The following is a 27101-nucleotide window of genomic DNA, read 5'->3' as shown; positions in this document are numbered from 1 at the left end:
TTAATTTTTTTTTTTTTGAGACAGAGTTTTGCTCTGTCGCCCAGGCTGGAGTGCAGTAGGGCGATCTTGGCTCACTGCAAGCTCCGCCTCCCGGGTTCACGCCATTCTCCTGGCTCAGCCTCCAGAGTAGCTGGAACCACAGGCGCCCGCCACCACGCCCGGCTAATTTTTTGTATTTTTAGTAGAAACAGGGTTTCACCATGTTAGCCAGGATGGTCTTGATCTCCTGACCTCGTGATCCACCCGCCTTGGCCTCCCAAAGTGCTGAGATTACAGGCGTGAGCCACTGCGCCCAGTCCTAGTTAATTTTTTAAAAGTTTTTTGTAGAGGCAAGGTCTCACTATATTGCTCAGGCAGGTCTTGAACTCCCGGACTCCCTCAAGTGATCCTCCCACCTCAGCCTCCCAAAGTAATAAAATTATAGGCGTAAGCCACAGCTCCTGGCCAAAGGAATTTCTACTTTTGAAAAATAAGGGTTCCTGGGAATTCCTTGCAATAAGTGGCCTTCACTTCAAATTTCAAATTCCTGGTTCCACTCCACGTTGTTTAGGAATCACTCCATCAGAGCTGCCGGTAACCAGTTCTGAAACCAAGGTCAGTCTTTTCAGATGTTCCATTTGGATCAGATCTGATTCTCCACTCCAACCTGTGGAGATTTATTTCCTCTCCTGGCCAGTTGGGAAAAGGTGAGCTGGCATCCCCAGGCAGGCAAGACAAGGACAGAGAGTTCGGTGCCTCTCCAGCATCCCCTTGCCTACTGCCCACGCAGGGGACACTTAGGGCTTCAGGGTTTGGTCCAAGGCTGAGAGGTGTCCGGCGACTCTGCACTGACCTTTTTTTTTTTTTTTTTTTTTTCTTGAGACAGAGCCTTGCTCTGTCGCCCAGGCTGGAGTGCAGTGGTGTGACCTCAGCTCACTGCAACCTCCACCTCCCGGGTTCAAGTAATTATCTGCCTCAGCCTCCCAAGTAGCTGGGACTACAGGCAAGTGCCACCACACCTGGCTAATTTTTGTATCTTTAGTAGAGACAGGGTTTCACCATATTGGTCAGGCTGGTCTCGAATTCCTGACTTCAAGTGATCCACCCACCTTGGCCTCCCAAGTGTTGGGATTACAGGTGTGAGCCACCATGCTTGGCCTGCACTGACCTTTGAGAGTCACAGAGGCTGAGCCTCACCTGTGCCCTCTCTGCCTTCTTGCCATTCATCTGCCAGAAGCCACCCTTTCAGTATCTGGAGGGTCAGCTGAACCACACATGAGACCCAGATAGACCGGGAACTGGGAACTGAGAAAGGGTTAAGCATGGACATGGAGGAGTTGAGAGGCAGAAGCAAAGGAGAAAGTTAAAAATAGTGTTATTCAGCCTAGAGCAAGGAAGACAAGGGCACAGCTAGACTTCAGTTCATGACTGATCGGTTTGAGAATGATTCTTGCTTTTTTCCCCCTGCACTCTGAATAGGAAGAAGACCTTCTGCCGCGGGAGACACTGCAGTTAGATGTTACCCAGTATCCTGCGGCGACCAGATGCCAGAGTAGGAATCTAAGCTGAACGAGGCCCTGGGTCCTACTCTCTTGACACGTGATCTGAGGTGGCCTTGGGAACTCTACCTGTTCAGGAATGGGGGGGCTATGACCCCAAAGCTTCTAGCTGCCAATTCTCACCAGGCCCCTGCTTGGTGCTGCTGTTTCTTTCTCCATTTTTTCTAGCCTTTCATTTGTTTCCCTGCCCCCAACTGCTTCTTTTTTATCTTTTCCCTTAACAAGCAGGACTTCCAGAGCCCAATGGATCCTCCCCCAGTTCTTCCTCCCGGTCCCTCAGTCTGTGAATACCTCTAGGCCCAAGCACTCAGCAGGGGAAGACAGGAATAATCATCGCAGGTTCCTGGCTCAGACTCAGCCCCCAGCCAGGGGAGGGACTCCCAGCACTGGCCTTGCTTAATCCCCTCCTGCCCCAGGCTCGGCCAGAGGGCACAGGGGTGGGGAAAGAGCAGATTCTCTGCTGCCCAGGAACACGATGCCCTGGGTCCAGACAGGCTGATGGTTTTGTCCAGCGTTTCGGAATCTTTTGGGAGAAGAGGAGAGGTTTCTTTGGCTTCAGCCATAAAAGGGAAGTTGGGTCTCCTGACTTTTGGGAAAATGCTTTTCTACTCGCCGAGGCTCCTGCTTTGCTGGAGCCAGAGGAGGGGCACAGCTGTCTTTGTTGGAAGAGCCAAAGTAGCAAAGTGGGAGGGCCAGGCCTCCACCCTGTTTCCTCACCATGAATGGAGAGGAACACCCCTTCCTCTGGGTCCTGGAGCTGGTCCTGAGCGCTCCCTTCCTGCCTCCAGCACCCCAGTTGTCATGCTCCCTCCAGAGCCAGAGGGGACAGGGAGGGGACAAGTCACAGCATGGCCATTGACAGACAAGAGAGAGACACAAGGTTGGTGTGAGCTCCCTGGAAGCCCCAGGATGTGATCTTTAATCGATGCTCCTGGCCTTGCCTCCCCACCCCCAGCCCAGGTGGCATATGTACAGGATGCTGTGTGGAGGCCCAGGCAGAGGCAGCCTCCACTCCTCCCTGGGTTCTGCCAGGGTAGGCACTCGCCAGGGCGGGGCAGGAGGATGCAGACAGCTGGGAGCCAGGGTGGACTGGTCACAGGAAGTCTCATGTTCCCTACCCCATATACATGAGCACACACAGACATGCCCATGTGTGCAGAGGTATTCACACTTGTGCAGAGATGTGGATCCAAAAGCTGTGCCCAGATGCACTGTACCTGTGTGCACGGGTGCACCACCAGAGGACAGATGCCTTACAGCAGCGCAGCAATAGTGTGACACCCAGCCCTTTCCCCGCCCCGCCTCAACTTGTAGGGCTGGTGGGGCAGAGCTGGCTGGGGGGGGGGTCCCTCCACTCAGCCCTTAAGTGGGCAGTGCCAGCTGGAGCTCACTGTGAGGACTCCACTGCTGTCAGGTGCATCCAGCCACCCAAAATGATGTCAGCGGGTCCCAGGCCTGTTTGCCCCTGAGGGGGGTGTGAATAAACAGGGAGCGATTTCCTCCACAGCGCCTCCTCGAAGGTGCCCCAGAAACAGAGGGGCTCAAACAGGCAGTTCATGGGCCCCGGGGTGTCAGAACTCCCTGCCGAGTGAGGGCAGGGCACCCCTGGTGACAAGAACTGTATTCACTTGTGGCTTTCATCCGTCAGGTAGCTGGCCCCCATCTTGCCCCTGCCAGCTACCTTTTAGGGTCAAGGAGCCAGAGCTCTGCCCTCCCAAGCAAGGGTCATGAGGGAAGGCCACCGGCAGGATTGTGTGAGAAGACTGAGGAGCTGTGCCTGGCTCCACCTGGCTCTCAGGCTTGCTGCAGCAGGGATGGGTTGGGGCAAGTAATGGGGGGAAACATCTGTAAACTTACTACTCGGCCCTGGAATGGGGGTAGGGAGTGGAATGGACTTGATGGGGCCTTAAGGACTTCTAGCAGCCTAGGATCGTCCATGAGACTTCCCTTTCCTACTTCCTCTTGTACATCCCAGGCAGAGCCCCTAACCCTCCAGGCACTGGGCCACCTCTGGCCTTCCCTACCTGGAAGAGTCCTCCCCAGAAAGATGGCCCAGGCGGGGACATCTAGGCCACACCAGGGGGCACCTAAACCCTGAGTTGGCCCCAGAATTACCCTTCTTGAAAGGGGGAAGGTGCCATTTTATTTCAGGAACTATATTTTCCAGACCCCGCCCCCCCCCAAATCCATGCGTCCTGACAGGGACAGCAGGACGGTTGTTTTAGAATTGAAGACGATCTGGGACATGTGGTTGCTGTGCCCATAACCTAGGCCTTGGGCACAGCACAGGCAGCTTTGGTTTGAATCAGCACTCATACTTCCTCCAAGCTCAGCGGGGCTAAGCGGGGGCAAGCTGGGATGCCCAGCCCCTGCCTGTGCTCAGTGACAGGACTCCGGGCGTGGTCATCCTGGGGGAGGGTCTGGGGGATGGCCACACCTCAGTTTCTCTGGGCCCTCCTGTAAATGTCAAAACATGCCCACATCTGCCCTGGCCCTAGCACCCCCGAGTTTACATTCATCGATTAAGATTCAGTTTTTAAAAACGTAGATGTCAGCCCCGTCCCCCTAGGTCCCAGAGAGGTAAGACCCTGGTCTCAGCTGCCTGGTTGCAAGGAGGGGCCATCCCTCCAGGCCCCCCGAGTTGAGCTGTGGCAATCCATGAGATGGAAGCTACATTCACACGGGGGAGTGGGTGTGCAAGGCTGAGTCGCAGGAGGTGGGCGGGGGACTGTGGAGGAAGTGCACTCCAGGCCTGGTCCACCCTGGTGGTGCCAAGAGCAGGGCCACAGCCCCCACCCAAACCCCTGCGGAGCCAGGAGTTGAAGGGTTTGGACCTGGAAGACATTTGCATGGTGCCTCCCTCCGTGGCTGGATGGGGGCAGCCTCGTGGTTCAGGGCCGAGACGGTGGGTGCCAGGCTTGGAGGGAGGGGGGTGGCACTTAGGCCCCTCCAGACCTGGAATGGAGAGGGGGCATCAGGGGAGGACGTGAGCAGGGGCCACGGGGAGAGCCCCCCAGCAGGGTCCCCGGAACTCAGTGCTGGGCCCTGGAGGCAGGCAGCAAGTCACAGGCTGGCCGGGGAAGGGATCTGCGGGAGGTCAGACAGTGGTGACATGGAAGACAAAACAGATGGGACGCACAGGGAGGGCCCTCCCAGGGATGGGGACCGCCAGGGGCACAGCTCCAGTTCCACTTGGTGGCGGGGGAGGGCCTGGCCACAGCAGGGCAGTCGAGAAGGACGTGGCCTGAGCGGGCGAGGGCAGCAGGGACCTTCTTCCCTGAGCGAGGCTCTCCCACCCCTGCTGGGACAGCCTGGCAGCAGGGGTGGGGGAATCAGCCCCCGTTCCCCATCCACAGAACGCGGGGTGACGAATGAGATGGAGGAGACAAGGACAGCGGGAGGGATGGCGTGGCCGGCCTCACACTGCCCCCTGCTGGGCCGGGTCGTACCTTCCTCGGCGGATGTTTCTGCAGGGGAGGATGGCGGAAGGGGAGAGGAAAAGGAGACATCTGACCTTCTGCTTCTCTCAGGGAGGGGCCTTTGGCTGCCATGTGACCCCTTGCCCCAGAGCGGGGCCAGGGTCCCCAGGGCCTGGACACTAATGTAAGGGCCTGGGAGAATGACCTAGGGCACCCCAGGTAATTACAAAAATTACAAAAAATTACAAAAATGCATCCCAGGTTCCAGTTCTGACTCCGCCACTAACTCAATCATGTGACCTTGGGCCGTGGGTTCCTCCTCTGAACATTAAGGGGGTTAGACCAGCACAAGGACCCCAGACTTAGACACGCACAAAGCATGATAGGCTGGGTGGGGACTGGGGACCAGAGGACACATGCCTGGCTCGGGCAGCCCCTGCCCAGCTCCATTCTTTGGCTATTCGGGGATGCTTAGAGGCACGCTGGGGCTCAACCTCCTCATGTTTTCAGAGCTGGAAATCCGAACTGCTAGTGTAAAATCTCCTGATTTCTTTTCTTTTCTTTTCCTTTCTTTCTTTCCTTTCTTTTCTTCTCTCCTTCCTTCCTTCTTTTCTTTCTTTCTTTTTTTTTTTTTTTTTTTGTCTTGCTCTGTCGCTCAGGAGTGCAATGGCGCGATCTCGGCTCACTGTAACCTCCACCTCCCTGGTTCAAACAATTCTCTGCCTCAGCCTCCCAAGTAGCTGGGATTACAGGTGTGTGCCACCATGGCTGGCTAATTTTTGTATTTTTAATAGAGACAGGGTTTCACCATGTTGGCCAGACTGGTCTGGAATTTCTGACCTCAGGTGATCCATCTGCCTTGGCCTCCCAAAGTGCTGGGATTATAGGTGTGAGCTACCTCATCCAGCCTAAAATCTCCTAGTTTGGAAATGTTAAGCCCTGCAGGCGACTTGGGCCTATGACGTGTGAGCTCTGGTTTAGTTGAGTTTTCAGGGAGGGCCCCTCAGCTCCACCAGTCAGGGGTTCTGACCCTCCCATCAAGGATGCCAGGGGGCACAGGGTGTGTGTGTCTCTTACTTAAATCCCCAGCCCGTGCCACCCAGGACGATGGCTGCAACCAGGACAGCCCCGGCGATGGAGCCAATGATGATGTTGGTGCCGCTGGGACCTGGGGAGAAGGGCAGGGCTTAGTTGGCAAGGACAGGCATAGAGAGTGGGACAGACAGACCCCCCTCGGCCAGCTCCAGCCTCACCTTTATATCTCTCTGTCTCCCCCGTGGGTGGGGACGTGGGCAGGGGGTTGTGGATACTGCAGTCTTTGCCTGTCCAGTCTGGCTGACAGATGCACTTCCCTTCATTGCTGCAGACCTAGAGGCAGGGCAGGGCCAGGAGAGGTGAGCAGGGGCCTGTCCCCTCTTGAAAGCCTTTCCCGGCATCCCAGGCTCCAGGCAGTCACCCCGTGGTGGGAGCAAATCCGGCGCTCCCCACTGCCAGGGCAGGTGCTGAAGTTGAAGGCAGAGGCTGGCAGGCAGCGATGGTCCAGGCACAGCATGTTGGGCCCGCAGGCTGTGCCATCCTCCACGTAGCTCAGGTCAGAGCCGTCTGCCAGCTGCACGTGGCCTCCCCTGGGGAAGCGACACAGCCAGCCTCAGCCCTCTGTCTCCTAACCCCCAGCACGGCTGCAACCTTCCCTCCCTAGTCTTGGTCCTGGCAGCACCTGCAGTCCAGCTCCTTGCCCTGGTGGTAGAAGGTGACACTACTGATGTCTCCTACCAGGTCCCCTAGCCGAGGAGCTCCAGAGACGTTGACGCAGAGGAGGAAGCCACACAGCACATCCCTGTTGGGGCACATAGAGACAGTGAGCCCCAAGTTTGACCTCAGACTCAACTACTGAACTCTAATCTGCCCTCACCCTGCACCCTGCCACCTGATTTGCCACGTTTCCACCCACTGGGACTGACAGGCTCCTCCTGGGAGAACCTGTTGCCCCATCTCTGAAAAGTCTCACACCCACCCTGGAGCTGAAAGGCCCTCTGGGAGCCTCAGTACTCACTGCTTACTGCACTGGACCCAGCCCGATCCTTTGCGCCCACAGCTCCCACGCTCCGTCCCCTCCACATTCAGCTTCTCATAGCAGAAGCGATCAGCAGCCGCTGTGGGGAGAGGATGCCAGGTGTCACCTCACACACCCCAGGACCCACCCCAAGACCTCAGGCCTGCATCTCCCACACTCTGGCCTGATCCCCAGGCTGCCTGCCTGGATCCCTGAGACCCTGGGGAGCTATACCCTTGGGGGCCTGTTCAGTTGGAACCCACTCTCCCCAGCCCCTCAGCTCTGGATCCTCTGGAGTCCCCGCTCCTAGCCCCAGCCAGACTTACCATGGCCCCAAAGAGCCTGGCACTGCCGGTCCCGGGTTTTGCAGCGACCTCCGTAGCAGCGGCCCTGAGGGTCCAAGAATTAGGAGACAAGGGATGGAGATGCTGAGTGGTCACAGTGGAGACAAGAGACTGCCCTGAAGCCCAGGCTGAGGGGGCAGCCATCATACCTGCTCATGGTCACAGTAGTAACCGTCTAACTTGTGCAGGTTAGGGGGGCACTGTGGAGAGAGGGGTGGGGTTGAGCGGAGCAGCCCCAGGACTGGAGCTGAGGGCTGGCCCACGGAGGAACGCTGGGGTGCCAAGTGCCCCTCATGTGGGGGCTCATGCCACAGGGCTCTTCCACGCCTAGGACAAGCGATCTGTTTCTGGACCCAGACCACCCGGATTTGCAAGCCCCAGAGCCGCTCCAGCCTCCCTCCCTCGTAGGGCTGGGAGATAAATGCCTGGCAAGTAATTAGGTTGTAATAGATGTTAACTAATATTATCATCTACTCTGATCCCTAACCTACACCAGGCACCGGGCCAGGCGCTGGGAATACCAGCCAGACGATACATTCTGGTTTAACGATTGAAGGAACAAAGCCAGGAGCATGAAGAACCCCTTTCTCAGATAAGAAAACTGAGTCTGATCACTGGGGGTTGAAGCCAGCTGTGGAGAGGAGGGGAGTGCTGAGCACTCGCCCGGGAAAACCAAATCGACAAGGGTAGGGGTTGCCTCGCCCAGGGCTCCACAGGACGGCGGGGCCGGGCGGACCTGGCTCGAGTCCCCGGTGCAGGTCTCCGCGATGTCGCACTCGTTCACGGCCTCTCGGCAGGACACACCCCGTGGCTCGTACTAGAGAAGAGACGCGCTCCCCGGGTCAGGCAGGATGGATGCCTCGGCCCTGCCCTCCCCAGGACGCCAGCTCCCCGGGCCCCCACGTCCCCGGGCCCTCCAGCTCCCCAGCGCCCCTTATTTCCCTGCTCCCACCAACTCTTGGGAGTCTTGTTCTTATTTCCCTGCTCCCACCAACTCTTGGACGCTCCCCACCTCGCTCCCAGCGCACTCAGCACCGCCCCCAAGCCCGCCCACGTTCCCTCCCCTCCTTGCTTCCGGGCAGCCTTCCCTTCCCGCTCCTCGTAGCCCCGCCTTCAACATCCTTCAGCCCCGCCCCTTGCTCCCCATTGGCGCTGTCTTCGCATCAAGCCCCGCCCCAGAGGCCTCCGCCCACGAAGGCTCCGCTTCCCTCCCTAGCTCCCGCCCCTTATCTGAAGGCCTCCAATCGCTCCTCCTGTGTCCTGGCCCCGCCTCCCGGCCGGTCCTCCTTACCTTGCAGCGCCGACAGCAGAGCCCGTCGCTGCACATGGCGTCGTGAGTGAGGGTGCATTTCTTGCAGCAGTTGCCACCTGCGCGGCTGCACTCCTGAGGGACGCGGGAGAAGGGGAGGGAGGCGGGCGAGCCCTAATCCTCCCACTCGGACGCTCCCTCGTGCCCACCCCCGCATCCGGGTCCCCCACCTGGCGCCCGCACCACCGCTCACCTGCACCGAGCCGCAGTCGCACTCCTCCCCTGCCTCCACAAAGCCGTTCCCGCACTCTGGGGGGTCCAGGAGCTGGACCGGGAGGACAGGTCGGGAGTCTGACCCGGACCCCGCCCAGGCCCCGCTCCCATGCTCCCCGCCGCGGGGCTGGTACCTTGAGGGGCTTGTTGAAGAGGCAGCTGCCACCACCCTCTTGCAGAAACTGGTTGTACTCGTCGATGCTGCAGCGCGAGAACTTGCGGGGCAGGTAGAACCTGGATAGGTCGAGGGGAGGTGCCGCTGGCTGCTCCCTTCCAACCCACCCTCACCCGTCTCAAGGCTGGGGAGGGGGTACACTGGGGGACTTGGTCACCATCGCGAGGAGGCGGAGGATCTTCCCCGGGATTGTACCAGAATCCACCCGCCTGTCCCTGTCGCTCCCGTCCCCTCCGCTGAACCTGGGGACTCGCAGCCGCGCTGGAGGGAAGGTGTCTCCATGCGAGGCTTGGGCGGCGCCCAGTGGCCACGATGCGCACTGCAGCCTGGCTGGTTTTGGTGTCCCAGCAGGGAAATCTGGGTCTCCCGGGGCAGTGTTTGCGGAAAACTGGGCTGCTTGGGATCCTGAGTGGTTCTGTGAGGTGGGCCTCTTGAGCCCCCTGGTCCAGACTGCCAAACGATGCTCGCTCTAAGACTCCCCTCGCCCAAGACCTTCCCCCGGTTTGTCCAAGAACTCACCCAGTGTCCTCCATGATACAGCCCAGCCAGATGTCCGGACACTTGCAGTCCCCTGAGGGGTGAGCCAGGCGGATATGAGGGAGGCCAAGGACCACCCCTCCCACTGACACCCTCCGCGTTCCAGAGCTGCTGGGCGTGGGCCACACGGGGGCTTCTGGGGGGCGGATACCTGCCGAGCTCCGGTGTTTGTTCCACATCATGCCCAGGTTCTGCCCCAGCGTCTGGGCAAGGGTCACGGCCATTGCCCCCATGTTGCCGTACTGGGGGTGGGGAAGATGGGGCACAGATGTCTACATCTTCCAATAGGCACGTCGTGTCCCTGAAGCCCCTTTCCCTCAGCCGCCACCCCAGCCATGTCCCCTCACTGCTCACCTCGTTCACACCCCCGCCCCGGGACAGGGAGCAGATGCCCCCCACGTAGGCTGCCCCGCTGCTGGTGCTCTGGAAAGTCCTGCCCCTGGAAGGCAGTGCACTGTCAGGATGGCCTGCTGGCCTCCCCTGTGGCTCCCCGGGTGGTGGTGGTGCCTTAGGGAGCCTCGCACACTAGAGTCCTTCCTCGGGAGATGAGCCCGGCCCTTTACCTCAGCCTTGGTGACCCCAGGCAAGACCCTTCCCCGCCTGCTTGGGTTCTTGTTTTCTTTTCTTTTTCTTTCTTTCTTTCTTTTTTTTCATTTGAGACACAGTTTCACTCTTGTGGTCCAGGTTGGAGTGCAGTGGCACCATCTTGGCTCACTGCAATCTCCACCTCCTGCCTCAGCCTCCCGAGTAGCTGGGACTACAGGTGCACACCACCACGCCTGGCTAATTTTTGTATTTTGAGGTGGGGTTTCACCATGTTGGCCAGGCTGGTCTTAAACTCCTAACCTGAAATGATCCACCTGCCTTGGCCTCCGAAAGTGCTGGGATTACAGGCATGAGCCATCGCGCCCGGCCCCTTCTTGGGTTCTTTTGCCCATAAGGCAAAGGAGAGGCTCCTAGTAGACCATGTCTAGTTGCAAGGCCCTTTTATTAGATTTTTTCTGCTACCAGGGCACTGGGTCCCTGAGGAAGGGATGCTGGGACAGTTTAAAAGGGGAAAGACAGAACTAAGAGAAGGTGAGAGACAGAAGAGGACCACCAGGGCTAAGACAAGGGCATCAACCTCAGATTCGGGGGATGATGCCCAGCCTGTTGCACGTGGCTGGGGGGAGGTGGCAGGTGCAAGGTGAGCCCAGTCCCCAGACACTGAGAGGAGCACCTGGCACAGGGCAGGTGTTAAGTAACCCTAAGCACTGTAGCAACTAGCAGAGGCTGGCAGGAGGTGTGGGGTGGGGGACTCACGAGAAGAGGTGGGTGGCATCGCTAGGCTCAGGCAGACCCTCCCGTCGGTAGACCATGAGCCGGGCCAGGGTCTCCAGGAGGTCATCCTGCACCTGGATCTTGTCCCCATCTGCCCATGTTTCCATGGCAACCAGGACGATGCGAGTGTTGAGCTGCTCCTTGTATATCTGGGTAGAAGATGAGGGGGCTGGAGGGTGGGAGTGGGTGTTGGGGCCAGGGCTGGAGGAGGACCTGTCTCTCCAGGAAGTGGGAGCCAGGGGCTGACGGTGCCCCCTGATGTGTGTGATGGGGTGGGGGCCATAAGGAAGAGGGAAGGAGGGAGGGAGAGCTGCTTACCACGTCAGCCAGGTTCACCACGGACTTGGCAAAGTTGCTGGTGAGGACCACCGACTGTCGCATCTGCTCGAACTGGGAGAGAGAAGAGTGCGAGGAGGGCGAGGCTCCTCTGGGGCCTCCTCCCAGTGTCACCCCCCATCCCTGCCCTGACACTCACCAGCTGGTGGTCGTTGATCACAATTAGCTCCACGTACTTGGTCTCACTGTGCACGGTAGGGTGGCCCCGGCGGACCTGGGGGGTGGGTGGGCACTTGGAATCAGTCCCTTCCATGTCTGACTGATCTCATGGCCAAGCCATGGGGATGGGGGGGTCTGAACTCCAGCCAGGGACAGTGCCAGCTCCCCACTGGCAGAGGGTGCCGTCCTTCCTCAGCTTTGGAATGAGGGCAGGCAGCCTCGGTTTGCCCAGGATGTGACCCCTGTAGATGCCAGCATTAGGGAAGGGGTGGGGGCTTCTCCCAGACACAGTCCCTGGTCCCCAGCCACATCCATCTGAGACCTCCTTCACCCCAGCCATGGATGGGGGTGCCCTCCTGCTCTGGGCCATGGCCCGAGGTCTCTCTGCAGCCTGAGGTCTGTGCAGCCTGAGGTCTCTGCAGCCCGAGGTCTGTGCGGGCCCCCGTACCTGCCTTTTCCTTCTCAGCCTCGGCCGGTTTGGAGGAGCCGACTGGGCAGGCACAGCAAACAGGCAGCCTGTGGGGAGGGGGCAGGTGAGGGGGGCACAGCCGGCCCCTCCCCACCCCCCTTCCCTCCCTTACCTAGTTCCCTGCATCCGAGGGGATCTGGGAGGAGAGGGGTCCGGTAAATGAGGTGGGGAAGGGGTCCCTGCAATGAGGGGAAATTAGTTCTTGGGGTGCCAACTGGGTCTGCTCCAGGCCCACTTGGGGGGGCCAGATCCAGTCCTCACCCCCATCCCATCCTGGGGTGACCCAGAACTGGCCAGAGCTCCCATGTCGGATCTGATCTCCCAGATACTCAGATTCCGGGGTCAAGACCTGGGGGCACTCTGAGAGACAGGGGCAAAGGACATTGGAGCCCAATGGGAGGTCACTTAGGGGACAGAAGGGACATTGGAGCTGGGGGCACAGGGGGAGCTGGGGCACAGGAGGGAGGGAACCAGAGCTGGGGTCACTGAAGAGGGCAGTGAAGCTGGGGTTACTGAGGGAGGAGCAGGAGGAGGAAGAGGTGGCAGCAACAGCTGTTGGGACAAGCTTGGCAGAGCCACCAGAGAGGACGGCAAGGGGCTGTGCGGGGCTTACCTGAGGGGCTCCCCAAGGTCCAGCCATGTCTTGGGGCTCCACAATGTAAGTCAAGTTCCCATCAGAGAAGACCCCACTGTGGAGAGAGAGGCGCAGCTCCCCACCGTCCCCAGGCCTGGGCCGGAAGCTTCTCCCAGCTGCCTGGCCCCTCCCGGTACTCACTGCAGCCCCTGGCAGGTGGAGAGGGCAGCGAAGGAGTGCAGGTTCCCCCGGAGCTTCCCCTGGTAGTAGCAGTGGTCTCCAGCCCCCTGGAGGAGCAGAACAGTGAGCAGAACGCTGGCATGAGGCTGGGGGCAGCTGACAGCCTCAAGGCTTTTTGGGGGCCACTGAAGCTGCCCTGTGTGTAGGTGGCCACAATCCCCGAGTACACCTGGGGCTCTGGGGCCTGTTTCTAGATGAGTGGTGCTCCTAATCTGTTGTGCCACCCTGGGCAAGTTCCTAGCCCTCTCTGGGCCTCCTTCACTTCATCTATAAAATGAGGAAGCTGGACTGTAGCAAAGGTTTGTTTTTTTTGTTGTTGTTTTTTTGTTTTTTTGAGACAGGGTCTCGCTCTGTTGCCCAAGCTGGAGTGCAGTGGTGCAATCTTGGTTCACTGCACCCTCTGCCTCCCGGATTCAAGCCATTCTCATGCCTCAGCCTCCCAAGTAGCTGGGATTACAGGCAAGTGCCACCAAATATAGCTAATTTTTCTTTCTTTCTTTTTTTTTTTTTTTAAAAGACAGAGTTTTGCTCTTTTTGTCCTGGCTGGAGTGCAATGGCACAATCTCAGCTCACTGCAACTTCCACCTCCTGGGTTCAAGCGATTCTTCTGCCTCAGCCTCCCAAGTAGCTGGGATTACAGGCCCGTGCCACCATGCCCAGCTAATTTTTGTATTTTTAGTAGAGATGGGGTTTCACCATCTTAGCCAGCCTGGTCTCAAACTCCTGACCTCGTGATCCACCCGCCTCGGCCTCCTAATGTGCTGGGATTACAGGCGTGAGCCATTGTGCCCAGCCTAATTTTTCTATTTATTTATTTGTTTGTTTGTTTTTTGAGATGGAGTTTCGCTCTTGTTCCCCAGGCTGGAGAGCAATGGCATGATCTCAGCTCACTGCAACCTCTGCCTCCCAGGTTCAAACAATTCTCCTGCCTCAGCCTCCTGAGTGGCTGGTATTACAGGCATGCACCACCACACCTGGTTAATTTTGTATTTTTAGTAGAGATGGTGTTTCACCATGTTGGCCAGGCTGGTCTTGAACTCCTGACCTTAGGTGATCTGCCCACCTCAGCCTCCCAGTGATGGGATTATAGGAGCCCGGCTTACAGCAAGGGTTCCTAGCCATTTGCTGGGACTGGGGAAGGGATCAGACTCCTTTGAGAATAACAGGCAGCATTTATTTAGCACCTACCATGTGCCCAGCACTGCTCTGTGTACTAACCATATATTATCTCATTTAATCATGTACTCGCCCCTAACATCACACACAACCTCATGCACTGCCTCCCAGGACAACCCTGGGCCTGTGGTTGGCTGAGGAGTGATGGGCAGCATGTGTCCTCCAGGCCAGACTTGTGGGTTGGGGCTGGGGGGACTAGCGGCACCCTCCCCCTCCAGCTCTGCCTCCTGCAGAATTACTTGTGCTCCAGTTACTGAACAGGCGGTGGGGGGGTGGGGGGGGGGTGAGACAGGCTATTTATAGACACTCATTCATTTTCAGGCTCTAGAGCCTGCAGGGCTGGGACCCTGGTGTCCCAGGCAGCTGGGATTTTCCGGGGCCTTGGTACTGAGTAAGAAGGGCCTTTCCTCAGCTGCCCCTCTCAGGAGAGTCTGGAGAGGGGGATTCCTGGCAGCCGGCTCGGAACAATGAGGGTCCCTGTAGGCCCCACGCAAGGCAGGTGGGCTGGCTGGGAGTCAGAGCTCTGGGGCCAAGTGAGGGGAGCTCGGGGCCCCATGCACTCAAGCTGCCCACTGTCCACGTTCAGAGCCTCTCGGGTCGGGAGAGAGGGAAGGTGCCGAGGGGCCAGGCCCAGGACCCCATCTCCAGCAGCCACCTGTCCCTATACCTGTGACCACAGAGCCAAAGAAACAGCACCTCCCTTCCACCCCTGGCCCCGGTCCCTGCAGAGGCACTCACGGTGCTGTGCTGGGTTGTTCCCTCCCGGCTGAAGTGGCGCTCCACGTATTGCGAGGAGAGGAGGTGGCTGAGACAGAGGGGGCAGCAGGAAGGGGGGTCACGGGCGAGGTGAGGTCTGGCTTGGGCCCCGCCCCAGCTCAGGATCCAGGTACCCCCTGCCCTGGCCCAACCCCCAGCCCCCCAGCAGCCAGGCCCTCGCCTTGCCTCCCCCACCCCACCACCACCCTTCCTCCTGGGCTCAAGGCCACACTCACTGGTTCAGCTCCAGGTCCAGGGTGAAGTTTGAGTTGAAGGCTGGGATGACGAAACTCACCTGGGCCAGATGGACAGGCTGGTGTGGGGGGAGGGCAGAGGGGGAGTCAACTCAGGGAGGCCTGAAGGTGGGAGTCGGGGGGACCCCGAGACAGACAGTAGCCCTGGGAGGGGGTGGCCAGCCCTAGCAGCTGAGGGGACCATTGATTTGGGGACGAGATGCTTTGCCCAAGCTCCTCTTCCTCCACGACCCTGCTCCTTCACTAGTGGGCAGAGGCAGGAGTGCTCAGCCCTGAGCACAGCCCCCTTTCTGCCCTCTGGGCCTGGGCACTTGTGCATCGGGGGGCTGGGCTGCAGGTGCGGTCGGGATGGAGAGGGCCAGCCCCACCAGCCCTCTGCCTCATTATGCCCTCCTGGCCGGTGAGGGGCACCCCACCATCAGGCAGAGTAACAGGAGGGCCCCAGGAGTATCACGGGGAAAGGACAAACAGGAAGTGGGAGACAGGACCCTTGCTGCCTGTTCCCCTACCCTGGCGCCAGCCTCTATCTACATAGGAGGCCTCGGACAGGGGCGAGTGGGTGGGAATGGATGGTTGCACCTCCGGAAACTGGGCGACAGGCGGGTGCCATCCTGTTGGGAGGAAGGACTTGGCTCCTCTACCCCCAAATCCATTGCCCTCTGCCTTGCCCAAAGCAGCTCATCTTTAATATTTCAATCCCATGGTTAATTTTTAAACACGGAAGTTTTCCTGATAAATTTTTCAAAGTGCAGTGAGGCTGGAGGCTCCAGGTTGCCATGGCAATGCACCAGGCCTGAGCAAGATGGCGGCCCCCCAGGCCTGGGCGCTCGAGAACACCCGGATCACGGCAACCCCAGGGCCCAGGAAGGGCTGAGAGGACTCAGGAGTGGGGCCTTCTCCCTACCCCTTGTTCATTCCAGAAGACTGACTCCAGACCCCCACATGAGGGTCACCCACTCTGCCCTGCAGATGGGAGGCTTTTGTTCGCCGCCTGGCTTTGGTGGTGGGGACGGCAGGTTGCAGGAAGGAAGACAGCCCCAAGGTCACGGTCATGAAATCCATAGCCTGTGCCTTGTCGTTCTTCCTCCTCAACCACCTCATCACTGCTAATCTTTACCGAGCACTTCTTGTGTGCCAGGCCCTGGTCTAAACACTACGAGTATCGCCTCGTTTGATATTCACAGCAACCCTATGGGATAGATTACTGCCATTCCCATCTGAAAGATAAGGGACAGGCACAGTGGGGCTGACTAACTTGCCCAAGGTCACACAGCTAAAAAGTGGTGGAGCTAGGGAGTCTGCTTCTAGGGCTGTCTCACCTCAAAGGTGGGGTAAAAGGGAAGTGGGCCCAGTGTCCATGAGAGGTCCTGAGAGAGGAGCAAGGTGGGGGCCAACGGCCAGGGCCTGGGTGAGCAGACCTCTGCGCCCCAAGGACACCGACTCATCCTATTCCAGGCTGACCAAGGCTCCCAGTTCCATCCTGAGCCCCTAGAGCATCGATCAGCCCGAAATAGAAAGTCAAGGACAAGGAGTCGCCACATCCTCTTCCCGGCCCATGGCCTGAACCATCCTGGCCTTCCCCTGCCCCCGGGACTGTTCCTGCTTGTTCTATCTGCCCTCCACCAACAAGCCCCTATGCCAGCCCCCTCCACAGCTGCCTAGAGGAGCAGCCTGCCAGATCCCTTGCCCCGATGCCGCTCTCTCACCGTGCAGCCTCAGGGATGACCCAGCAACCTCTCTGAGCCTCAGATTTTCCCACTGAAAATGGTCAGATGAGCCCAGATGCGAGGCCAGGAGGTTGGCTGTGTAGTGGGGCCGTCCTGGGCCTGGAGATTCCGGCAGAGTCTGCCCTGGCACCAACAGAATCTCCCTTACTCAGGAGGTCTGTGAGCCATCCCATCGAGCCTGCTTCCTCTCTGTAGAGGCCAAGCCAGCCCCAATTCTGGGGAAAGCCCCAGCTGACAGGTGAGCAAGGCCAGATACTTTAGGACCCTCCTTGTCTACCACCTCCTGCTGCCTGCTGAGCTCTCACACCCCTTCCCCACCTGGTGCAGCTGAACTTCAGGGGTGGGCTGTCCCCTGCCCCAGTGGGACACAGGGCTTAGACCAGATAAGCCCCTGGGGCAGTGCCGGGGCAGCTGGGGCTGGGGGCTGGGCATGGCTGGAGGTGGCCCAGGAAGGGGCTGGGAGAGTCCCCAAAAGGCAGTGGGAGAGAGAGAGAGACCACATACCAAGGCATGTTTGCCTGGCCTGGCCCCATGTGGGGACACAACTCTGTCCCTAGTCTGAGGGAAGAGATGGGTCAGACAAATCTATCTCAATAGCACCGCCCCAAGCCCAGCTGTAGGCCAATAATGTTCTTTTTTTTTTTTTTTTTTTTGAGATGGAGTCTCACTCTGTCGCCCAGGCTGTAGTATAGTGGTGCAATCTCAGCTCAATGCAACCTCTGCCTTCTGGGTTCAAGCAGTTCTCTGCCTTAGCCTCCTGAGTAGCTGGGATTATAGGCACCCACCACCATGCCTGGCTAATTTTTTTGTATTTTTAGTAAAGACAGGGTTTCACCATCTTGTCCAGGCTGGTCTTTAACTCCTGACCTTGTGATCCACCGTTGGCATCCCAAAGTATTGGGATTGCAGGTGTGAGCCACCCTGCCTGGCGAATGTTCTTTTTTAAAAATTAATTAAGTTTTTTTTTTTTTTTTTTTTTTTTGAGACGGAGTCTCGCTCTGTCACCCAGGCTGGACTGCAGTGGCCGGATCTCAGCTCACTGCAAGCTCCGCCTCCCGGGTTCACGCCATTCTCCGGCCTCAGCCTCCCGAGTAGCTGGGACTACAGGCGCCCGCCACCTCGCCCGGCTAGTTTTTTGTATTTTTTAGTAGAGACGGGGTTTCACCGTGTTAGCCAGGATGGTCTCGATCTCCTGACCTCGTGATGGGATCTCACTATGTTGCCCAGGCTGATCTTGAACTCCTGGGCTCAAGCCATCCTCCCGCCTCAGCCTCCCAAAATGCTGGGATTACAGACTTGAGCCTCCGTGTCTGGCCTGAGCCAATGCTCTATCAAAGCCAAACAGAGTTCCCTGCCTGGCCCTGCTTTGTACCCCTGCCCTGCCTCTGACCTCATCCCATTGTCCCTCCATCCCTGGGGGGAGGGGCCTTTTGGTCTTGAGGTCACACCAGCCCTCAGCTGACCCTGTGCCCTGCACTTGTCTCTTGCTCCCCCGGCTGCCCAGGCTCTCACATGCTCCAGCTCATTTGATCTCAGCCTGCCCAGGCTGTCTGGTCCTCATTTTACAAATGCCAGGATGAGGCTCAGGGAGACACCTGGAGGTGACTGACCCAGGGTCATGGCTGGGTGGCTGGGGAGGTGTGGGGCTGGATCTCCACCCTGGGGCTGGAGTTCGGTTGTCACAACAGCTGTGACCGCCTGGCAGGGGTGACCACCCCTTCCACCTGAGTCTCCTCTCTGGCTGGCCCACCCAGTCTCCTAGACATCTGCTTCACAGGGACGGTGCCTCGTCCTCTCTGTACCAGATGCGGGGTGCAGAGAGAAAAAGGCAAAGATTCTACCGAATACCCAGAAGCACAAATACAGGTGCCTGGGCTCTGCCCCAGACCTACAGACACATAGTCTTAGGAAGGCGGCTAAGGAGCTTTAGGATTCCCAAATGCTCCAGGAAATTCGAGAAGGGAGACCATTGCTCCCCACCACCTCCAGGCACAGCCCCTCATGTGCTGACTCCGAACTCCTGCCCTGACTTCCCTCTCCTCCCCACTCTCACCTGCACGGCCTGCACCTGCCAACCCATGCAGGGCTTTAGCGCCCTCTGCCTCTGGGCCTTTAAGCACACAGTAGACATACACTTGATCACTGATTTGGCTTTTCAGGTGGGCGACCTTTAGTCCCCTGGAGCAAGGGCTATGCCTGCTTTTTTCCCTGCCCACAGGCTCAACACTCACATTGAATGGAAAGGCATCGAAAGGCCTGAGATAAGCTGCTTCATGCCCCCGGCCTCAGTTTTCCCCTCGGTGAAACAGAATTGTTGGGCCAGGAGCGGTGGCTTGCGCCTGTAATCCTATCACTTTGGGAGGCCAAGGTGGGCGGATTGCCTGAGCTCAGGAGTTTCGAGACCAGCCTGGGTAACGTGGTGAAACCCTGTCTCTACTCAAATACAAAAGAAATTAGCCGGGCGTTGCAGTGCGTTCCTGTAATCCCAGTTACTCGGGAGGCTGAGGCAGGGGATTTGCTTGAACCTGGGAGGCAGAGGTTGCAGCGGGCCAAGATCGTGCCACTGCACTCCAGCCTGGGCGACACAGCAAAAAACTCTGTCTCTACAAAAAAAAAAAAGAAAAGAAAAACCAGGATTGTTGTGAGGATTAAATAAAAGCCCTTTTGAATGTGTTATCATAAGGGTCAATAAGAAGAAGGAAGTGTAAATGTTCCAGCTGAACAGGGCTTTGAGGAACTGGATAAACGACCTCTTTGGATCACCTACTGTGACAGGGACATGCCAGAACAGTGGCCTTATGCTCCTGATCTGGGTGGATGGTGTGATTTACCTGTCAGGTGTCTCACCTGAGGATGTCTTTCTGGAATCTCCTCCCACAAGGAGATACCACCACCTTGTGGGCCGGGTGGCTGCAAACTGGGGAGGAGCCGGAGAGGCAGGAGCTCCGCCTGGGAGTATGTCCCAGCTGGGAGAAACCCCCCCCACCCACCTGCCAGCTCCCCCTACCCGCCCCTGGCAATGCGTTGGGTGCTCCATTTATCAAGAGGGCAGCGGGATTCCCAGACAATGAGAACATCCAGACGAATTTCCAATGATGGGATTTGACCTACATTTTTGAGAACAGAGCCACCTCCTTACAGGGTCATCAGTCCCTCTGGGGACAGACTCTGGACAGCTGAGTCCTTCTAGGCAGCCAGGAGGGTGCTTGGGTGAGGCCAAGCCCACAGGCCAGAGTCCTGCTCATGTAGTTTCTCCCCTGGACCCCGCCTGAGCCTGACAGGTAACCCCTAAATATCCTGGCTCCTGTTTCTCATACCCAGCCCTCATGCCAGCACCAGGGCCCAGCACCCTACCTGGACACTCAGAGATGTTGACCATCGGCTATTTTGCCAGATCTCGGGCTGGACTCCTGACATTCGTCATCTAAAGTCCTCATAGCAGCCTGAGAGATGGGAACTATGAGCATATTCCCATTTTATGAATGAGGAAGTTGTGGTTTAGGGGGCTAAGTGGCTGGCTCAGGTCACACAGTCAGAAGCAGGGGAGCAGGACCTGCACTAAGGCTGTGCCACCTCAAAGCCACAGTGTGCAGCCTCTAACACCAAAACTGAGCCTGCTCAACTCTCTGGCATGGCAGGGCTCAGTTTATGCCCCCACCTCCCTCCTGGGAACAAGCTGGGCCCAGCACATATCCTAGCCCTGGCTTCTAGCTGCCTGCCCCAACCTAGGAGAGAGCCGCAACCTTGGCCACACACACTATAACGTGGCCTTGGTTCTAGTGGGGTATCAGGGCCCCAGGCACAGACCCTGGTCCCCCTGTGGCACCCTGCTGGCCCATCTTCAAGAGCTGGGGACGAGCCTTATTCAACTGCCTTCCACCTTTCTGCAGGAAGAAAACACAAACACTGTTGCAGCACACACCCACGGTGGAGGGCTTCTAGGGTGGCGTTTTCAGTAAATGCTGGCCTGGGCAGCTCTCACAAGAGCTTAGCCCAGAGACTGAGGCGCTCCTCCCCTAGCTGGCTCAGATGAGCTTCTATGTACCAGGTCTGCGACCTCCTCACCCCTGACCCTAATCACCTCCCCATGTCCTGCTCTCTCCTTGTTCCCAAGGAGTCTGGGTCTCCCCGGGGGCAGGCATAACCCACACAGCAGCCTGGTGCGAATCAGAAAAAGGGGTCCCAAGGCCAGGTGAGGTGGCTCACGCCTGTAATTCCAGCACTTTGGGAGGCTGAGGCTGGTGGATCACTTGAGGTCAGGAGTTCGAGACCCGTTTGGCCAACATGGTGAAACCCCGTCTCTATTAAAAATACAAAAATTAGCTGGAAGCAGTGGTGTATGCCTGTAATCCCAGCTACTCAGGAGGCTGAGGCACAAGAATCGCTCCCTTGCTGGGAGGCAGAGGTTGCAGTGAGCCCAGATCATGCTGCTGCACTCCAGCCTGGGTGACAGAGCGAGACTCTGTCTGGAAAAAAAAAAAGAAAATGGGGTCCCCCTGCAAGTCAGAATGCGTGTGGCCCCATAAGCCCACGGATTGCATTCAGCTCACTTACCCCTTGCCCAGTCACCCTAGTCCAGTGAACAACCAGCCCAACTGTACATGGTAGTTTTGTCTGACCTGTACCACGCCTCAGCTGCAGGCTCCCTGGGACCACAGGTTTCTGCACTCCCAGAAGCTCCCCCACTTCTCTGGGCCTCAGGCCTAGCCTGCTTCCAGGCTGGACAGAAGTGAGGGGGTTGCGTGCAGTGGCAGAGAGAGGGCAAGGGTGCGTCTGTGTCTCTCTTCCCGTCAGCCCAGAGCAAGAAGTGGCAGTGCGCTGAGTGAGAGCCCTGCTTTGGGGATCAGTCTTGACTCCGTGCTCAAGTGCCGTGTCACTTGGGGCAGTTACGTTGCCTCTCTGTGCCTGTTTCTCCATCTGCGAGATGGGAGTAACAGCCCCACCTCTGGGAGCTGTGTTGAAGATTAAATAATTACTCGTAAAGGAGTGCCTGCTGCAAAAAGGCCTAGTCAATAATTACAATTTCTTTACCTTGTTCTTTCTGTTGTCGTTGTTGTGTTGTGTGAGACAGGATCTCTGTAGCCCAGGTTGGAGTGCAGTGGTGCAACCATAGCTCACTGCAGCCTTGAACTCTTGGACTCAAGCGATTCTGCAGCCTCAGCCTCCCGAGTAGCTGGGACTACAGGTGCGCACCACCATGCTTGTGTAATTTTTTTTTTTGGTAGAGACGGGGGTCTCATGATGTTGCCCAGGCTAATCTTAAACTCCTGGTCTCAAGCAATCCCCTGACCTTGGCCACTGTGAGCCAATGCACCTAGCCTAATTTCTCCAGCTTCTAATTCCTTCCCAACCACTGTAACTCTTCCTCTGTCCCAGCCGCACCCCCACCCTCGCCCCCATCAAGCCAGGAATCCTCAGCACGTAAGGAAGCCCTTTCCCATCACCACCTCCTGAGAGTAGGTGGGACTGAGATATGTTACCATCCTGATTTTAGGCAACAGGAAACTGGGGCTCCGAAAAGTCAAGCGACCAGCCCAAAGCCACAGCGGCTCAGCGCTCCAGGCCCTGCCAGCCAGCATGTGCCCCTGGACTTGATACATGACCAGAGATCTTGCTGCCAGCTCAACACCAGTTGGGCCTGAAGTTCCAAACCAGGGCAGTAAGTTAAGGCAAAACCCAAGCAGTGCTCAGCTAGGGTACTTCTGGCTAGGACACGCACAGGCTCAAGTTCGCACTGGATCCACCATCAGACTCCGTGGCTCTGAGGCCAAAAGCGCTCTAACCCTGGGAGAAATGCCAGGCAGGAGATTGAGGGTTTGCCATATCTCCTTCCCATTAGGGAAAGTATTCTGGATGTGTCTTTTTGTCTCCTTGCTCTGGGTGGAGTTGGGAGACTGCCTCCTGGACCCAAATCCAGAGAGCCCTGGAGGCAGAACTGGGAAGTGCCCTGGTGTGGAGAAAACTCCCAACTCCACTGCTTAAGATCTGATTGACTTCGGGCAATTTACTTCATCCCTCTGAGCCTTAGTTTGCTCATCTGCAAAATGGGGCTGACCAGAGTTATAAGCTGCCGGGCACAGTGGCTCATGCCTGTAATCCCAGCACTTTGGGAGGCTGAGGTGGGCGGATCACCTGAGGTCAGGAGTTTGAGACCAGCCTGACCAACATGGAGAAACCCCATCTCTACTAAAAATACAAAAAATTAGCCAGGCGTGGTGGTGCACGCCTGTAATCCCAGCTACTCGGGACGCTGAGGCAGGAGAATCGCTTGAACCCAGGAGGTGGAGGTTGGGGTGAGCAGAGATCACACCATTGCACTCCAGCCTGGACAACAAGAGTGAAACTCCATCACACACACACACACACACACAAAGTTACAAGCCTTACAGAGTTGTGAGAAATAAGTGATGTAAAGTGCATACAAAGCTTGGCAGAGTGGCCCATAGAAGTCCACAGCTTTGGGACCTCAGGGGAAATTGAGGCACAGATAAGACAGGGCCCCAAACAAGTCCCTTGAGGAGGTTGCCACAAGGGCCCTAGGAAGTCTCAGTCCCAGAAGACCCCAAAATTGGAGATAATCACTGCCTGGCAGATCCACGGAACTCCATTTCCTCCCCACAGGCTCTCAGACACCCCTCAGAAGTATCTGGAATCGGTGGATCACACACACAACTCACATGCACCCACTCACCTGCAGAAGAACACAGAGACCCCCAACCTAACCAGTTCAACTGCACCCATCCTGACCTTCCCACGCAGCTGCAGACACCACCACAGCCCAGAACCTCCTACCCTTTGCCGCCTCTGTCTCTGCTCAGAAAGGGTCCGGCTGAAGGAGCGACCTGTCCAGTTGGAATACCTGACTTTTCATCCCTACCTGACTCCAGGCTTTCCCTCATCTCTGTCCCCTGACCCCACGGTGGCATCCCTCCATGACTCAATCTGCATATCCCTTAAAGCACAAGCCAGAGTCCCAGCAGTCGGGTGGACCATCAGTTCCTCCACAGTGTAACCATGGGGTTCACAGTTCACAGGTAGCGAGTGACACCAGGCAAGACAGCCAGACTCAGTGGCCAGGACACCCCATCCCTGGCCCTGGGACCACGCACCTCCCAGGGAGCCTGGGCAGTCACTGAAGGCAGCTTCCACCCACCACCCCACCCCCAGTGCCCGCGGGCCTCGGACCATTAGCCCCCTCCCCCTGCCCCTCTGCACGGCCCTGAGTGATGGTCCATCTATTATGCATGCTCCCTTCCTGCTCCATCCATTTCATCAGTATTCCCCACCCCTGTACCACCCCGCATCCCCCTCTGCTCCCCTCCCTTAAGGGCTTTTAACCAAGTACATTAGGCAGGGCCAGATGCCAGTCTGACAGATGTCCGTAATGTTAGCCTCCGTTTCCCTCCTTCCTGCCTCTGCCCAGCCCAATTTACCTCCCACCGCTCCCAGCTGCCAAAACTTTCCAGGCCTCAGTTGTACCCCTCCTCTGGGTCTCTCCCCTACACCTCCTGTTTGTGCCGGGCCTTTGCCGGCCAACCCGCCCTCTGCTGCCCTGTTGGCCTGGCTCACTTTCAGCTCCAGCTCTTGGAGCACTGGGGCGTGCTGAATGAATATTCCATCTGGGTGATTATTATTCACATGATATTAATTAATTATTAATTGCAATTAATCTCCTTCATGCCTAACCTTCCTCTGGGAGGCAGGTGGGGCTTGGCAGCTGAAAGGGACAGTGGGCAGGCAGGTAGAGCTGGCTTGGGGCCTCGAGTTATTTTCCAAGGCCCCACCTTCAGCCAGGACAGGAAGGAGAACAACAAGCCTATCTGGGCACTGTGTGGAAACTGAGGCAGCAGCAAGCACTAAGCTGTTCCAAGAAAGCCCACTGAGGTGGCTGTGATGAGAACCTGGGAACCCTAATCCCTGACTGGAATCTGGGCTGCCTCTCCCTGCCCCCGCACTTGCCCCATCCAAGCCCTGTTTTGAGCAGAACCACTAGCTTTGGCGAGAGCGAAGCAGGGGGCCATTGGAAGGCTGACCCAAAGCGGGCCTGAGACCTAGGCATTAGGGTTCCCTGAACATTGAGGACAGGGGGCCTGCAATAATGGGAGGGGGCCTTGGGGTTGGGCAGTCCTGGGATCCCCACCAGTGGGCTCCAGCACCCACCTGATAGCCCACTGTACGGAAGGGGACTCTGCGGGGCAGCTGCTGAGGAGGGCTCCAGCCCTGGCTACCCCGTGGGCTCTCAGGGGCTCTAAGGCCTGCTTTAGCCCCTGGCCTCACCACCCAGCCCCACTCACCGGGCCCCCTGGTGGCTCCTGGCGGACCCTGGTGTCCAGTTGCTGCTTTCGGACCTCTCCCCCCGAGCTCTCCCTGACCAGACGGCTGGGTTCCGTGACCTCAGGGGCTCCTGGGCCCCCCAGCTGGGGTAAGCGCCCCCATCGCAGAGCTCCAGCAGAACCTTGGTTCCCAAGACCTGGGGAAACAAGGCCATGGCTGCAGGCAGCTGCCCATCCTGGGGCAGGAGACTTGGGAAAGGGGTGGACAAGCTGCATCCCCCACTCTGGTGTGGCCCCTGGAGCCCTAGGGCGATCCGGGTGGGGAGGATCTGGCTGCCCTGCAGAGGCAAGAGCCCGCGGGGAGGGGGCCAGGAGCTTTACGCCCGCCCAACCGTCACGACTGCCCCCCCATCCGCCCAAACCCGCAGAGACCTGCAGAGCTGGCCGGTCGGCGGCAGGGGCAGGGACGCGGTGGGCCTGGCCAGCTGGGGACAGGTGGGTGGACGCACCTTTCCTCCTCTCCCGCTCCCCTACCCTCCCGCGCTCCGGACCGGCTGTCACCCTGAGAGCACTGCAGGAAAAGGTGGCTGCAGCAGCAAGCGCCGCACATCTCGGGGCGGGGGCAGGGAGGGGGCACCGGGACCAGGTGGGGGTCACTCACCAGGCGGAGGGAGCAGCGGCAGCAGCAGAGCCGCGAACGCCCAGCGCCGCAGCAGCCTCATGGCTCGCTCATTCCTCCCGGTCCGGGGGCTGCGGCTGCGAGCGGCGCGGGGAGGGCGGGAGCAGGGACGGGGGTGGGGAGGCGCCGGCTGCGGAGCCGGGGCGGGGGCGCGGGGCCGGGCGGGGGTCGCGGAGCGGTGGGGGCGGCGGGGACGGCGCCAGGGCTCAGTGCGCTCCGGCCGCGGCCATCCCGGCGGGGCGGCGGGGCCGGGTTAAGAGCGGAGCGGCGAGCACGTGAGCCCAGGGCCCGCCCTCCGCTCTCCCGCCGCCCCCCGGCCCCCCCAGCCCCACAGGGCCCGGGCCGCCGCCGCGGGAGGACAAAAGAGGCGCCGCCCCGGGGCCCCTCCCCGCACCTCAGGGGCCTCTCCTCAGGTGCGGGGCGGCGGCGCTCCGCGACCTCATCCCGCGGCCCCTCCTCGGCCACCTCTGCCTGAGCATCTCCGAGGACTCGTAGATTTGTAGGGTAGAGAGGCAGGGGACTGGGGACCCCCGCGGTCGACCCGGCGACTGCCCGTCTGGGGCCGGGGGCAGGGGCGTGGCTGTGGCGCCCGCTTTCGCCCTTCGGTCGTGGTACCCCCTGGAGAGGCTGCCCCAGCCCCAACCCCAGCCCCAGCCCGGAGCGCCCCGCTTGACCCTAGGCTGTGGAAGCTGGGGTTGGGGTGGGCAGAGGCTCTTGGCGAACGCCAGGCTCCGCGCCTCTGGGATTTCTTGCACCTTCGCTACCGGTCGTGTCACTGAGGAGTCCTCCCAAGCCCGCGGTCCAGACCCCTTCCCATCGGCTCCTTCTCCCCGCCAAAGATGTCCCGGCCTCTAGGAGGGCTTCAGGGATCGCTGTCACTCCAACCATCAGGAAGGGCTGGCATCTCCGTCTGGGTTCCTGAGTCTCTCACAGGCGCCCTGTCCTTCCCCCTAGATAAAATATAAACTAGCCAGATCACTTACATGCTGCTAGCATGCCCCATGGCTCCCCCTCCCTTGCTAATCCCAATCCTTAGGAGCAGAAGACAACTCTGGAGACCCCCAGCATTCCCTCTCTGGTCAGACTAGGCTGCCCTGTTTGCAAAAATACTGGACCTCCCAACCTACATCCCCAGCTGTGCCCTCCACCCAGCTCCTGGGGAATGATGAGTCCCAATAGCAGGGCTGGGACCTCAGACTTCTGCTAGGGGTGCTGAAGGCCAGGTACCTGAGATGATGTGGGGTGTGGTGGGGCATGGCAGGTGGGAAAGCTGGTAAGTCCCCACTCTAACCTTTTTTGTACCCATGCTAGGGGACCACAAGTCACTGAAGAACAAGATTGGAGGCAGGGAACCCCTTCCTGGGTCCTCTGCTTCCCCAAGGACCCAGGGCCTCTGCTGGGGATGAGGGAACTGCCTCTAGCTTGTGATGCCCCCATCCCCCGCTCTATTTTAGGCCCAGGAGAGGTGAGAAGGCGATTTCCCAGGAGGCGCTGACATCAATGCAGGGAACGAAGTGACTCCCCCCACCCCCAACCACCTGCCATGCCAG

General features: G+C 58.7%; 1 protein-coding gene across 6 annotated transcripts; it reads right to left on the bottom strand.

Moving 5' to 3' along the window:
• Positions 1–2419: 2419 nt before the first annotated feature.
• Positions 2420–25755, bottom strand: ADAM11 (ADAM metallopeptidase domain 11). 6 transcript variants are annotated; one of them, XM_021929286.2, is made up of 26 exons: positions 24894–25523; positions 14855–14931; positions 14601–14667; positions 12648–12733; positions 12486–12561; positions 11985–12051; positions 11852–11919; positions 11384–11458; positions 11227–11298; positions 10891–11057; positions 9943–10027; positions 9740–9830; positions 9571–9622; positions 9011–9110; positions 8857–8928; positions 8646–8738; positions 8091–8171; positions 7504–7554; positions 7337–7400; positions 7011–7110; positions 6675–6794; positions 6414–6582; positions 6211–6325; positions 6035–6125; positions 4988–5005; positions 2420–4493 (listed from the first exon to the last, which is right to left on the bottom strand). In XM_021929286.2, exons 1-26 carry the CDS (start codon positions 25146–25148, stop codon positions 4478–4480), a joined length of 2328 nt encoding a protein of 775 aa, XP_021784978.2. In that variant the 5' UTR covers positions 25149–25523; the 3' UTR covers positions 2420–4477. The 6 variants fall into 6 exon arrangements, with proteins under 6 accessions (XP_021784978.2, XP_021784977.2, XP_021784979.2 ...); XM_021929288.2 differs by having other exon boundaries at positions 4357–4493; positions 11856–11919; positions 24894–25069; XM_003913179.5 differs by lacking the exon at positions 2420–4493 and adding an exon at positions 25534–25755 and having other exon boundaries at positions 4957–5005; positions 24894–25069.
• Positions 25756–27101: the final 1346 nt, after the last annotated feature.

Source organism: Papio anubis, chromosome 17 (genome assembly GCF_008728515.1).
Source record: "Papio anubis isolate 15944 chromosome 17, Panubis1.0, whole genome shotgun sequence".
Classification (NCBI taxonomy): domain Eukaryota; kingdom Metazoa; phylum Chordata; class Mammalia; order Primates; family Cercopithecidae; genus Papio; species Papio anubis.
Note: the sequence above shows the minus strand (reverse complement) of the source record. Positions and strands in the feature narration are given on the sequence as shown.